Source organism: Strigops habroptila, chromosome 10 (genome assembly GCF_004027225.2).
Source record: "Strigops habroptila isolate Jane chromosome 10, bStrHab1.2.pri, whole genome shotgun sequence".
Classification (NCBI taxonomy): Eukaryota; Metazoa; Chordata; class Aves; order Psittaciformes; family Psittacidae; genus Strigops; species Strigops habroptila.
This window is the reverse complement of record NC_046359.1, coordinates 1,278,938-1,291,997: the sequence shown is the minus strand read 5'-3', so window position 1 is coordinate 1,291,997 and position 13,060 is coordinate 1,278,938. Positions and strand designations below refer to the sequence as shown.

At 44.4% G+C, this 13,060-nt stretch overlaps 1 protein-coding gene across 1 annotated transcript in view; it reads left to right on the top strand.

The window, feature by feature from the left end:
* TULP4 (TUB like protein 4) overlaps positions 1–13,060 on the top strand; it is a 138,010-nt gene that overhangs the window by 115,278 nt on the left and 9,672 nt on the right. The window contains 21 exon segments of the mRNA XM_030498860.1: positions 2,071–2,305; positions 2,734–2,878; positions 4,359–4,503; positions 5,783–5,834; positions 5,837–5,875; positions 7,496–7,507; positions 7,510–7,638; positions 11,085–11,119; positions 11,121–11,264; positions 11,267–11,323; positions 11,326–11,400; positions 11,403–11,427; positions 11,430–11,683; positions 11,686–11,839; positions 11,842–11,921; positions 11,923–12,066; positions 12,068–12,878; positions 12,881–12,898; positions 12,901–12,943; positions 12,945–13,029; positions 13,032–13,059. Of these exon segments, the coding sequence (XP_030354720.1) occupies positions 2,071–2,305; positions 2,734–2,878; positions 4,359–4,503; positions 5,783–5,834; positions 5,837–5,875; positions 7,496–7,507; positions 7,510–7,638; positions 11,085–11,119; positions 11,121–11,264; positions 11,267–11,323; positions 11,326–11,400; positions 11,403–11,427; positions 11,430–11,683; positions 11,686–11,839; positions 11,842–11,921; positions 11,923–12,066; positions 12,068–12,878; positions 12,881–12,898; positions 12,901–12,943; positions 12,945–13,029; positions 13,032–13,059 (2,710 nt within the window).

The window sequence follows — 13,060 nt, the reverse complement described above, 5'->3', positions numbered from 1 at the left end:
CATTTGGTGCCTATTAAAATCTCAACAGAAGGCTCACACATGCTGATCTGCTTTATTCCATGGGGTTGGCCTGTCCAAGGACATCCCAAGAGTAAAATATGCTGGTGACTCAGGAAGACTTCTGAAGCAGCTCACACTGATGGTAATACTGTGTCACAGTCGTAAGAGAGATTCACAGTCTTAAAACTGTTGCCTTCCTACTTGTTACATGAGTCCTTATATTGCCAGGAAAGTTACACTTTAAGACCTGTGGCTGCCCAGACATTTCTGCTGACAGTGAGTTCTGCTAACTTTACTGTTCCAACTATGTTGTGGAAAATCAACTGGATATTATGCCTTTTCCTGCACCACGAGCAGAGCCATCTGCTCAGCCCCTTTGTTTCATGGGTTTTGCCTGCAGTCATAGCTCAGGATTTCTGAACTCTTTATCACAGCCTATAAACCAGAGCATTAGCTGGTAAATGCCCTACATTAAAACATATATTTTTGTGTTAGGTATTTTCTGTGTATGTGTTACAGCATTCTCTTGAGCCAGTTTCAGATCCTTGTTAAAACAATGCAAAGCTAGAATAACTAATTTAAAATCAGTGGAGTTGGCCCAGCTTAAATGAGAATAAATTATGCCTGTAAAATAATGATTCAGCACAGTTCCATTTGGGTACTGCTAATGAGGGCAATTTGTGCAACTGTGAAACGTTTCATTTGCCAGAGAAGAATAAATGCCTTGCTGTAACCGTAACTCCTCAATCTTCAAATCAAATGCAGAGCATTTAACACACCAGTGGTTCTCAGTTCTTTCTAGCATGCCTACTTCTCCCCAGAAGGCTTTCCATGTTGTCTCAGAACCACCCCGACAGCTCTCTAGAGCTTCAGTGATGCTTGCTTGGGTGTCGGGGAGGAGACAGAACGGGACAGGATGGGATGGGATGGGATGGAGGCAGCTGTTGGCTGTAGCAAGTCTGGGAGCCATGACAGAGCTCAGAGGGGCAGAGGCAGTACAGGAGAATGTACTTGCCAACAACCCTTCTGTCAGCTCCAGGAGGGGGGCTGCGTAGCCGAGAGGCTGAAGCAGGATTCCCAGAAGCCACATGCCCCTCACTGCTGTTTCATGGGTCTTTCTGGAGCCTCCTCAGCACTGGTCTACTTTACCCTGGCTTTCCCCCAGGCACATACTCCCACTTACATTGTCAGCCGTGCCTCCAGTGCCTGAAAAGGCACCATCTTCCCTGCACACATTCCTCTTCCCCCTCCAGCTTGAGCACTACATCACAGATCACTCCTCAGCCTGTATCCATCTCAGCAGGTTAAGGAGGCTTCTTTTTTCCCCCACTTTTTTTCCCTGTACTTTCATTTTGAAAGAAACTGTGTTGACTTATACACATTAATAGTATGTGTGTCATACAAGCTCTATTGTTGTAGACAAAAGCAGTCCAACTGCTTTAGGACTGAGCTTTTCATGGATTAATATAGTGTGCTGGCAAGCGGGGCAAAGTAACCTGCCCTGAGCTTTGTGTTCGTATTTCTTCACGTTGCACACAAATAGGCCCTCAGCAAAGATGGGTCATGTGCTTGGAAGTGATATAAGAAGTACAAGCTTCTTCCAGAGCTGACAGCATTGTAGCATAGTGGCATAGTATGTACTGATGCTAACCAGGAATGGGAACCTGAGTGGCCAAGTTCACTTGGAGGGCTACCGAGAGACAAGATGTTCTGAGACTTAGGCTTTAACTTTACCCAAGTTAAAAAAGAGAAGTTTGTGGTAGAGCCAGGGCTTGAAGTCAGGTTGTTGTCTAATTCAGTGATCTAATCACACATCCAACCTTCCTTTTTCATGTGACTAGTTTCAGTTTTCTGTGTACAGCTGCTTTTGACCTAATTAAATAATACACAGCCGCTCTGTCTTGCATGTGGGTCCTGCATAACTCACGCAGTAACCTGTACTAATCTTGAACTGCCAAGTTAGAGATGGGTTCATATTCAGTTAGTTGTGTTGGGATTAAGTCACCACAGGAAAAAAAACCCACAATAACCTATAGGAAACTTTCTCTTTCCTTGCTTCATTTAATCAAGCCTCCTATCCCAGACCCAAACAACATGAGAGATTTTGTCAGCTACCCAACAGCTGGTAATGAACGACTTCACTGCACGATGAAGCGGACAGAAGATGACCCAGAGGTTGGTGGTCCATGTTATACTCTGTACCTGGAATACCTTGGGGGACTGGTGCCTATACTGAAGGGACGTCGCATTAGCAAGTTGCGGCCGGAGTTTGTCATCATGGATCCTAAAACAGATGGAAAAGCAGGTACAATTGAATTGTTGCTCTGTATAAAAAAATGATTTAGAAATACTCAGATATTAAATCCTCAATAGTTAAAGAAAATCTTCAGCATGTCCTAGGCTCAAGCCTCTGAAATTATACCTTTGTATCTTCTGTTTTACAAACGGGAACTTCTTTTGAATAGTGGGGAACAGATTGATAATCAGCAGAAAATACTCTTTAATATCAGTTTTGAGTTGATATTCACCCCTCTGAATCATGTTCACTTAGGTTCAGGTCATTGGAAATTTGGAGTTTATACTAGGCAGGGTGAAGAACGGTTAATTTTTCTCTGCATGGTTTTATCTCAACTGCTGCCTGTGGATTGGATTTATGCTTCTGGTGACTGATGGTTGCAATTGATCGCAGTTTTCTGAAGCACCACTTACGTTTTCTGGGGCCTGTCTTGATAGATGAAATCTATGGAAACAGCTTGATTTCCACTGTGATTGACAGCTGCAACTGCTCTGACTCCAGCGATATCGAACTGAGTGATGACTGGGCAGCAAAGAAATCTCCCAAAATCAGTCGAGCTAGCAAATCACCCAAACTCCCCAGGTAATAATTCCTTGGATGTTTCTTCTTCTTTTTCCGCTGGTTTTCTTCCTTCCTTTTTTCTTTTTTTCTTTCTTTTTTTTTTCTTTTTTTAAACACTGTCTTGACACCTCATAAAGTTACAAGCAAACTCCTTCGGGCAGATAGAAGTCCTCTGAAGGAGTGAGGTTCTCTGCGGTGGGCTGTTCTGGGGTGATCTCAAGAGATTGGTGTTGAGGTGGTCTGTGGGGAAGGTTCTGGGGCAGAAGGTAGTGGGAAACAATAGGGCACGACTTCTCCCCAGACAGTCTTAAAGAAAGATTTTATAAACTCTCCCACCTCTGCCTCTGCCACTTGTGAGCTTTTGCTGCCATGGAATGTATTTTGTCCTTCAAACAGTCTGTGTTTTTACCTCCTCAGTGCTTAGTTTAGGTAAACCCTTCGTTTCCTATGGGGTATTTTGAAATTCAGATCTATGCATAGGTAGCATAGATCCTGGCATAGATGACACTGCTGCTGTGGTGACCTTGCAAGCGACCCTCCGCACCAGATCCTCCTAAACACCGGGTTGACAAGGTTCTGTAACAACAAGCAAAACAAGCTTCTAGGCTGTTGATTCATCTGGTTCTTTTCCTGCTGGTTCTTTATTATGTGCATAGACAGAACCCTCCACCAGCACAGAGCCTCACTGATGTCTGTGGTGCTTCTCACTGATACTTATCTGCCAGCTTCGTGTTATGGGATTGCAGCCCTGATGCCTTCTAGCTGCAACTGACACTTTTCCAAAGACCTTACATTATGAGCTTGTCCTAGTATGAGGCAAAGCAAATGCATCCCTTTATGTATGAACATACCAAAGTCTTAGTTTAGTAGTAGTAGTACTTGACAAAAGCACCATCAATTCCTAAGCCTAAAACTGAAATGGCTCAGGAAAAACAACTATATTGCATCCTTGATTTTCTAAGAGTGTACTTTTGAAATCTAACTTTCGTTCGCTATTTTTACTACCAGTCAGCTGTTTCAGGTGCTTAATCTCTTATTCATGACCCACCTTGTATAGTGGGAGGTAGGAATAACTTTTGGCTTAGAGTAAGGTCACTGACGAAGTTTGTGGAGCCTTGGTTTGGTGTAGCGATGTGAAGATCTGCCAGTTCAGGTGTCATGTTTTCATTTCTTGAAACATTGCTCAAAATCTTCATAGCTGAAATAACTCAGCCCTATACCTTTTTGTGGATTAGTAGAGGAAATATTATACCTGACCGAACTGCTGTAAGCTTTGTTAAATGAATCAGAAAGTATTTGGTCAGAGTTACTGCAAGCGTATCAGTTCTTACGTATCTTTAAATTTGGCCTGTACCTCTCCGTCCTGCAAACTCTACAGTCTCCATTAGTCACTTAGAAGACACTATACCAGTTGTCTTCATTATAACTTTACATTCAAAGACATGAACTTTGTGCATTTTTGCATGCCTGTTGATGATTCCAATTATTGCTTTATCTGCAGAATCAACATAGAAGCTCGCAAATCTCCAAAGATGTCACGAGCTGCGCAGGAGATATCAAGATCACCAAGGCTGCCAATAAGGAAACCTTCTATTGGTTCACCAAGCCTAAACCGAAGAGAGTTTCCTTTAGAAGATATTACTCAGGTATTGTGCACATTGTTGTCAGACCTGAGTCCAAATGCATCTTCTTTCAGAGGCAGCATGTTGTGATATAGATCCAATGATCACCAATGAAAAATTTTCATCTAATTACAGCAGCTAGATGAGCAATTAGAGAATTGCATCTTCCAGTTTCAATATTAGTGTTTGAAAGAGTCAATGGAAGTATCAGGTGTTGTCTTGGTAATTCCTGCTACATTGACTTCTGTCAATGTGAATCCATGTGAGAGGTTTATTCTAGGTGGCTGTTTGAAAGTGTGTGTAAAAAGGCTTCATCAGTTTCTCAGAGCTGTCTTTAATGCTACCACAGTTCTCTGCTTCGCTAGGGATTGCAGAGATAAGCAATGCTTGCTTCAGAGGGCCACATGTTCTCTGTTTGATAATTAACATGTAACAGCCTTAACTGGAAGGAAGGCAAGGAATTAGTACTTTGTGCTCTTTGTTGTGTTTCATGTCCTGTGGGTAAATGAAACTTAGCAGGCTGTAGAACTGTCTGGGTTACATATTAATACCAGCAGCGTTCTTTTCATTTTGTTTTGTTTCATTTCAGTTGGGTTTTTTTCTGCTCTATCGTTTCCACTTCTTCCTTTCTATTGAAACAGTCTAGATCAGTTACACAGCAGTGGTAGGCTAGGACCAAAAGTCCTTTGCATACAGCAGGAGACAGAGGCTTAGATCCTGCTCTTGGCACGATCTAACTCCTATTGACAGTGTAACTCTTGGCCTTTGAGAAAATCTCTTGGTCTTTTAAGACCCATAATTTGATCACCAATGGAAGCAATGTTTCAGGAAGCTGCTTTAGAAACGCCAGGAAAAATGTGTTTGTCTTTCTTAGTAATTAATTTCTTGTCTTATTTTATTGTTCTATAAAGTGATTCATAAGCATAGAAGCCAAAGGGACAGAGTATATTTACAGAACAGCCACGCTCTTCTTGTGCAGGAGAAGCAAGTGCCTGAAAACAGACCTGTTCACACATTACATCACATAAGTGGCCATCATGTTGTTCAGTTCTTTCAACAGCCTTTATCAGCCAGTGTGGCTGTTGTGTACACAATATCTGATGGTGTTCAGATATCAAAATGAGACTTCTTAATGACTGGGTATAACAGTTGCTGTGTAAGCACATTAGGTTGTTTCAATAAAATAAAACCAAGAGGAGCTGAAATTATCACTTGCAATAGCCTGATTGCTGCTGCAGTTTTTTTATTTAGAGTTTGATACAGATTTTATTAGGTGAAAAATGAATTTTGTTTTGCTTTGCAGCACAACTACCTTGCTCAGGTCACATCTAATATCTGGGGAACCAAATTTAAAATTGTGGTTTGGCTGCTTCGCTACCAACTAACCTTGGTGCAGGTAAAAGTAAACTCTATTGATTTTTTGCATGTCAAACTCCTTCTACTCAAGCAACAAACTTATGCCATGTGATTCTTTTTAAGGTGATCAGAAGGCTTGCTTTAACAAAGCATTTATTTTCACGGGGCAGTTAGCAATTAGATTTTACAAAATCCACTGTAACTAAAAGAGATTAAAATCTTATACATACAACAATGAGGTGATCAATAAAATATTAAGTCTTAGTTGTAATAAAAATATTAATCAACAGTCAAGACCTTTATTTTTACAGTTTATTTGAACAAAAACCCAAACAAATAAAGAACATTTTTGCAAGAAGACTATAATAAAAAATCACAGGTTTTAAGCTACTGCAATAGAAATTTTTAAAGTCAGATTTTTATAGTCACTTGGCTACTAATTATACCAGAGTAATGTTTAAAAGTTATTATAGCATCATGCTCAAGATTCTTCAAGTCAGTGCATAGCCTTATCATAAGGTTCTCTTGCTGGAGCATCACTAAATGGGTAGCCGTCATCAAACGCAGTAGTTGTCTATGCTCCTTACTTTTTTCTGGGTAGGCCAATTCTACCTTGATAGTCCTGTTGAAGGAAGAAGGCCGAGTAAAGAGCAGAAGTGAGCTCTGAACTGAAATATTAATGCAGAGTATAGGAGTTCTATGAGCTCTTCAGAAAAACTTATTTTTTCCTGGGTTGCATTATATAGGTAGATCAGGACTACATAATGATGCCCTGGATATCTTTGTGGCTATATTGACTACTATGAGACAAGACATGGACTCCTAACTGCTGGGAAGAGGACTTTCTCTGGCCCAGCCTCCAGGCAGAGGTTGTCCTCTCAGGATCTTTGTCATCCTGGGACAACCAGTGCTACCATTAAAGGGCAAGTGGCACCTTCTACTTAAATGAAGTGTTTATGGAAACTCTCAAGTTTGTTCCAGCCACTTGTTGGGGTTTTTTTCCGAGTAATATATGACTTGTTTGACATCTGCGTTTGCAATGATTGTCAAAAGATCATGTAAGAATGTCCTACTGACTTAGAAGAGAGGTCATTCTAATTTTCTCATTCAGTGACAGATAGTAGATAAGATGTAAGGTTAGAGTAAGTGATATAGTGATACTTCCTTCAAATGTTCTCCCTGTTCCAGTGATTTGGGTCCCAGGGAGTTCCTGACCCAGGAGGAATTCCTTTTGTATGTAGTACCCCTCAATAGATTTCCTTCCTAAGAGCTTTCCAGTTTCCCCTAAACTCATATAATTCAGTAACATCCTTTGGTGAAGAGTTCCAAAAGTAGAATGGAAAAATTATCTTCCTTCCATAAAAATAAATGTGAATACAAGTTACATAATTCATTATTTTTACATATTGTTTAACTACAAAGATGTTTGCTTCTTGTTTAAAGAGAAATAGCTGAAGAGTAAACAATATCTTTTGACTGTGTTTATGCAGTGTTACATAGTGATTCCGCTACGAGTGGCCCATACTTGCATTTGTTCATTAATAGAGTAAATAACAATAGTCATAGCCCTTCTGTCTGCTTTGAATTGATTCTTTCTTAGCTTTAGATGTTCTTTGTGTAACAGATTTATTTATTTATTCTTGTTACGCTGTCTCTCCAGTAATATATAAAACCAGTTGCTGCATCTGCAGCCCAGACAGATGACAATATATCTCCCAGAAGTGCGCAAGATTTCAATGGACTACATTAACCTGCCTGTCTTTAATCCAAATGTTTTCAGTGAAGATGAAGATGATTTACCAGGTAAGGAGGAGCTGGAGGTCTACCATATTATGGGTTAAGCTAGATGGAAGGCATATCACTTGTGTCACTAGTCTCCTCTGGTAAACACAAAAATCAAAATCCCTTAGTCTGATGGGGGGGTAGGGGTGGTGCTGTAACACTGAATTAGAATAAGGCTAATACGTATTATGGACATTGTTTTCTAAAACATGTGGAAAATGCAATCCGTATGGAGCTGCTGAGTTTCAAGTTCATTGGAAAAATAATCATTTTCTATTTAGTTCACTAAGAATTCTCTAGAGACCATTATTCCATAAGAATTCTCCTTGCATTCTGCATCTTTGTAGGACAGAACTGTAACATGTTGGGAAGCCAAAAGGGTTGTTCCTGTGACCTGATGGCAGCAAAGTACAGCCTGCTGATAGGGGCTTGGCTTGGAGGGCAGGTTCCCATAAAACTCAGTCACCCTTTGAGAAGTGATAGGTACCCATTTGGATCTTTATCAATACCAAGTCTTACAGAGAGGCTAAAATAGTGAAGTAGTCTATAAACAAGGGGGATCAGGAAGAATTTCTCATTTCACTGGGGATGTAAGGGTAGCAGAAGACTCAAGCAGTGCAGGGAAGGCTTGGGTGCAAGAGAAGTGAATGTGGCAGGGAAAAGGACTGGAAGTACTCAGGAAGCTACTCCGATAAAAAAAATAATCATGCCATAAAATCAACAAATAATAGGAAAGAAGATAAATAAATGTGTTTTCAGAATTTTCACAGCAGTGAGGGATTACTGTTGCCAGGTGACAGGTTTCAGAAAGTAATACAAAATTAAATAGGAAAAAAAAAGTTAATACCAAGTTTTCATATCCCTTCCTGAAATTGGATTAGATCTGCAATATCAATTCCTTTTATATTATTAAAAGAGATGAAATGGTACTCAGAATTGCAGGTTGGTGAACACCACATAAATATAGGAAAATTGTTTAGTGAAAATTTGTTACAGCCCTTTGAGAAGGCTGGTAAGAGAATCATGCTACCCTGTCCTCCGTAACAGCCTTCCTCTTCTTGTCCACTTTTTTCTTTCTACTTCTTTTTTATTTCTGAAAATTGATTGTGACTTAACAAATGGAGGCTGCCTGAGTCTTCCAAAAACATTTTTGGGGATAGCCTTTCTTAAAAGCCTGCATATAAAGGAAAAAAAGTGCCATATGCTAATGGGAAAAAAATATTGCAGTGTAAATAATGATTACATGTTAGATTAAAAAAAAAAATAAAAACCAAAACCCTAGTACAAAGCTGCTCTTGGGAAATAGAATGTCATAGTGAGGTACTCTTAATGTAGTCAGTAAAGATTTGGCAAGGCAGATGGACAGTGAATTGATTTAACTTGCAGATTATGTAAACAAATCAATTAAAAAAAATTGGGACAAATGGAAAAAAAAAACCAAAAACCATTGGATTTAAAACACTGTGGGATTAAGCAACACCACAACAAATGAGGTTTTGTTTGACAAGGCACTTAATACCCATGACAGCAACATTATGGGTTGCTCCAAGGCCAAGCTACCAATTAAACCTCAAAGCTGGTAGTGGATAAATTGCTAACCTGCAGGCATCAGGATGGAAGCATGGCCTGCCAGCCAGGCGCACAGCCACGCTGCCTTAGGGTCAGTTAGGTTTAGCTGTCAGTCTTCTTCTAAAGGAATGAACAGAAACTACCATAAAAATTAGCCATAGACCTAGCTGTACACCTACTGCATTCAGACTGATACGGATAAAAGCCTAATGCTATTGAAAATGTAATTATAGGGCATAGGTAGATGACTAGAATTTTAATTAGAAATGAATCAGGAACTGAGCAGCAGCTGGAAGAGGCCTGACTAATGGATCTCTTGCCTTATCTGGTCTTGCAAATTGGAGGTCTCCACACAGCTTGGCACACATAAGTGATCCTGGATATGACTCTAGGATCCTGGAGCCTAGTCTCTTTTCCTCCCATAAACCTGCTGATGCAACTCACTTGCCATTTTCTGTATGTTCTAGACAGGAAAACTAATAAAGCAGCTGCAAGATTATTAGGGTGTTTAACATACTATTTAGTGTTTCCCTTCATTATTATATTTTGTTCCTTCTTATCTTTCCGTCTGTGCCTGTACTTGGTTCCAGTGTCCTCATTTCCCTGCCATGCTCCAGCTGTTCAGTGCTAGCATCTGTTGGAATCGCTCTCACCACTTTTTGCGAAAGGAATTGCAAACAGTTGAGATAGCTCCATGCTTCTGCTTAACATCATCATCATATCTTCTTACCTCCCTGTCCTTTGTTCCCAGCACCACATGTGGAAAACTTTTCCTATATACATTCACTTCTTTTCACATTTCTGATTGCAGCCAGTCCAAATGTGTGTGCTGAAGTTGCCCTGACTACAGCCCCCACTTCTTGAATCTTCTTGGCTTCCCATCTATTTTCTCACATCTTCCTCTTTACATTTCTGTTCTGGCTTCACACCTATTTCCTCACATACTTTCCTTACAAATCTTCTTTCAAGAACTTTTATAAATTTTGTCTCTATTTCATTCTATCATATTCCTCTCTCTCTTTGTTTTAGCTTCCTTCTTTTTGAGTTACTGGTTGCTTTGTCACCCACTATACTCAATAATACTTTTCGTAACTGCTGTCTGGTTTTCATGACAACAAATGTCCAAGTCAGAACCCATAACTGTTGTCGGATCAGGACAGGCTTAAGGACTGTCACTTCACCTTCCTCCCGAAGCTCGGTTCAGCGTGGCACAGTGACACCTGAATGGCTCCAGAGGGAGTCATCCTGGGCCAGCAGGGACTTTTCTGTGCCTCACCATCAGGAAGCAGGAGCCCCAGAGGAAGCCAGGAAGTCAGTCTTAGTGGTCCTAGGGCTAGGGGCAGAGAAGAGGGGCCTAGGACTAGGGTCAGCCATGGGTTTCTGAGTGGATTATTCTTTCTATGTTTGTTGATGTATTTAGTATCAAACGACCCTCCTTGAAAACTAGTGGGTCCTGATTCAGCAAAACTGTTACTGATTTAGGCAAAAGTAGTTAAAATTAGATGATGAGTCAGTGGTAATTCAGATTCTGAAAGTCTGTGGGAATCATAGTGTAGACTGACAGAAAGCTCTGAACTTCACCTCTGAAGCATCACTCCCAAGAAGTTGCTTTGAAGTTGATCACCAGCTATTACGAATAGATACTGTGCGGTGGGAATCAGTGGAGATAAGGCTGGCTTTCTTGTTCAAACTAAGGCCTGATCCATTGACTTGGGATCTGATAGCAGTCCCTCCAAATGCAGCAGAGTTGCTCCAGCAAGTACATAAAGGTAGCAAGTAAAAAGTCAAAGGTAAAGCGGAAGTGTCCCCACAGCACAGCCTTGCCACCATGGCAGGCGCGGGCCGCGGGGGTGTGGGGCGCGGTGCGGCGGGTGACCGGGCTGTGTGTGTCGTTGCAGTGCCGGGCGCGCCGGGCGCCCCTGCCAGCAGCCCGCCCCTGCACCGTCAACATCCCCATCGCGCCCATCCACAGCTCGGCACAGGCCATGTCGCCCACCCAGAGCATCGGCCTGGTCCAGTCGCTGCTGGCCAATCAGAACGTGCAGCTGGATGTGCTGACCAATCCGCCGGCGGAAAGCGCGGGGGCGAAGGGGCGGGGCCGTTCCCGGGCCCACCGGGCCGCTTCCCGGGCCCGGGGCAGGGCCGCTGGCCGGCGCCGGAGGGGACATGGGCCGCGCTGCCCCTGTGCCCCCGGCGCTCGCCCCGCCGCCCCCGCGCCCCCCGCCATCACCCTGGCCGACCTGCGGACCACGGCGACCGCGAGCACGAGCCCCTGCCCAAGGCCAAGCCCCCGCGGCCAGCGCCACAGCTGGTGGAAGGAGACGCCGTCGTCTTCGGGGCCACTCCGGAGCTGCAGCTGAACAAGATGAACCCGCCGCCACCCTACCCTGGCACCATCCCACTGCGCCGCCTGCCGCCCCTGCCACCACCGCCCGGCCCCCCGCAGCCGCCCCTCGACCTCTGTCTGAAAAAGGGGGAGTTCTCCCTCTACCCTGCCAGGGCAACTACCAGACACCGCTGGGGTACGAGCGGATAACCACGTTCGACAGCAGCGGGAACGTGGAGGAGGTGTGCCGGCCCCGCACCAGGATGCTCTGCGCCCAGAGCACATACACCCTGCCGGGGCCCGGCAGCTCTGCCACCTTGCGTATCACGCTGCTGAGAAGAAGATGCAGCAGCCCTGCACCAGCGCCACCCTGAACCGACTCACAGTCCCCCGTTACTCCATCCCAACCCGGGGACCCGCCGCCCTACCCTGACATTGCCAGCCAGCTGGCCCAGGGCAGAAGCATCACGCAGAGGCTGGACAGCAGTATCATTCACGCGACTCTGCGGAGGAACAGCAGAGAGGCAGCCTTGAAAATGGCTCAGCTGGTGGAATGGTCAGAGAGCCACGTTGCAACTTCCTCCAAAAGCCAAGAGCAACGTCGTGACGGCGCAGTACCAGCAAAGAGTACCCACCGCCTTGTACACCTGCAGCCAGTGCAGCAGCAGCAGCAGCGGCAGTGGTGGCGGCAGCAACCCAAGCGCTGGTGGTGTGGGCAGCATCGCTAGCGCCAATGCTAGTAGCAGCACTTCCAGTATTGGTGGCATGAGGCCTGATCTGAGCACGGGGAGTGCCTCCCAGCACAGCTCTGTCATGGCTCACTCTGTCAGTACTTCGCCTCTGGCCTCCCAGTCATCCTACAGCCTGCTGAGCCCGCCTGACAATTCCCGTGACCGAGCGGATTATATCAACTCCGCCTTCACGGAGGATGAGGCCCTTTCTCAGCACTGCCCAGTGGAGAAATCAATACGGCACGTGCCCGTGTCCCTGGCAGAGGCTGCCCTCGGTGTAAAACGGCCACCGCCGTACCAGTGGGACCCCATGGTGAGTGAAGAGATATGGGTTCCTCAGGAAAGGACATCTCAGAGCTCAGTGCCCAACCCTCTAAAACCTACTCCTCTCATCATCGGTCAAGCTCAACATCTGGATATGTCTCGAGTACCGTTTGTTTCCCCCAAATCTCCAACCAGTCCCACTGCCACTTTCCAGACGAGTTATGGGGTTGGAGTACCTTACCCAGGAAGCTACAGTGCCCCTCCCCTTCAGGGAATGCAGCCTCCATGCTCCCCCAAAGAAGCTCTGGCCCCAACACAGTTTGCACAGCAGGAGCCCACAGTTGTGCTTCAGCCAGGTTATCCATCCAACCTCCCTATTGCCCTTTGCCACCCATTACCCGGGAAGTAGCGCCTGCTCTAGTTTACAGCTGCCACAATCGCCTTGCACCCGTGAGTTCCTACAGCGCCTGCCCACCCGTACAGAACCCCCAGGGCACCTTGCCCCCCAAACCGCTCCTTGTGGGTGGGAGAAGCCGGTGATGTCTCCCCCGCC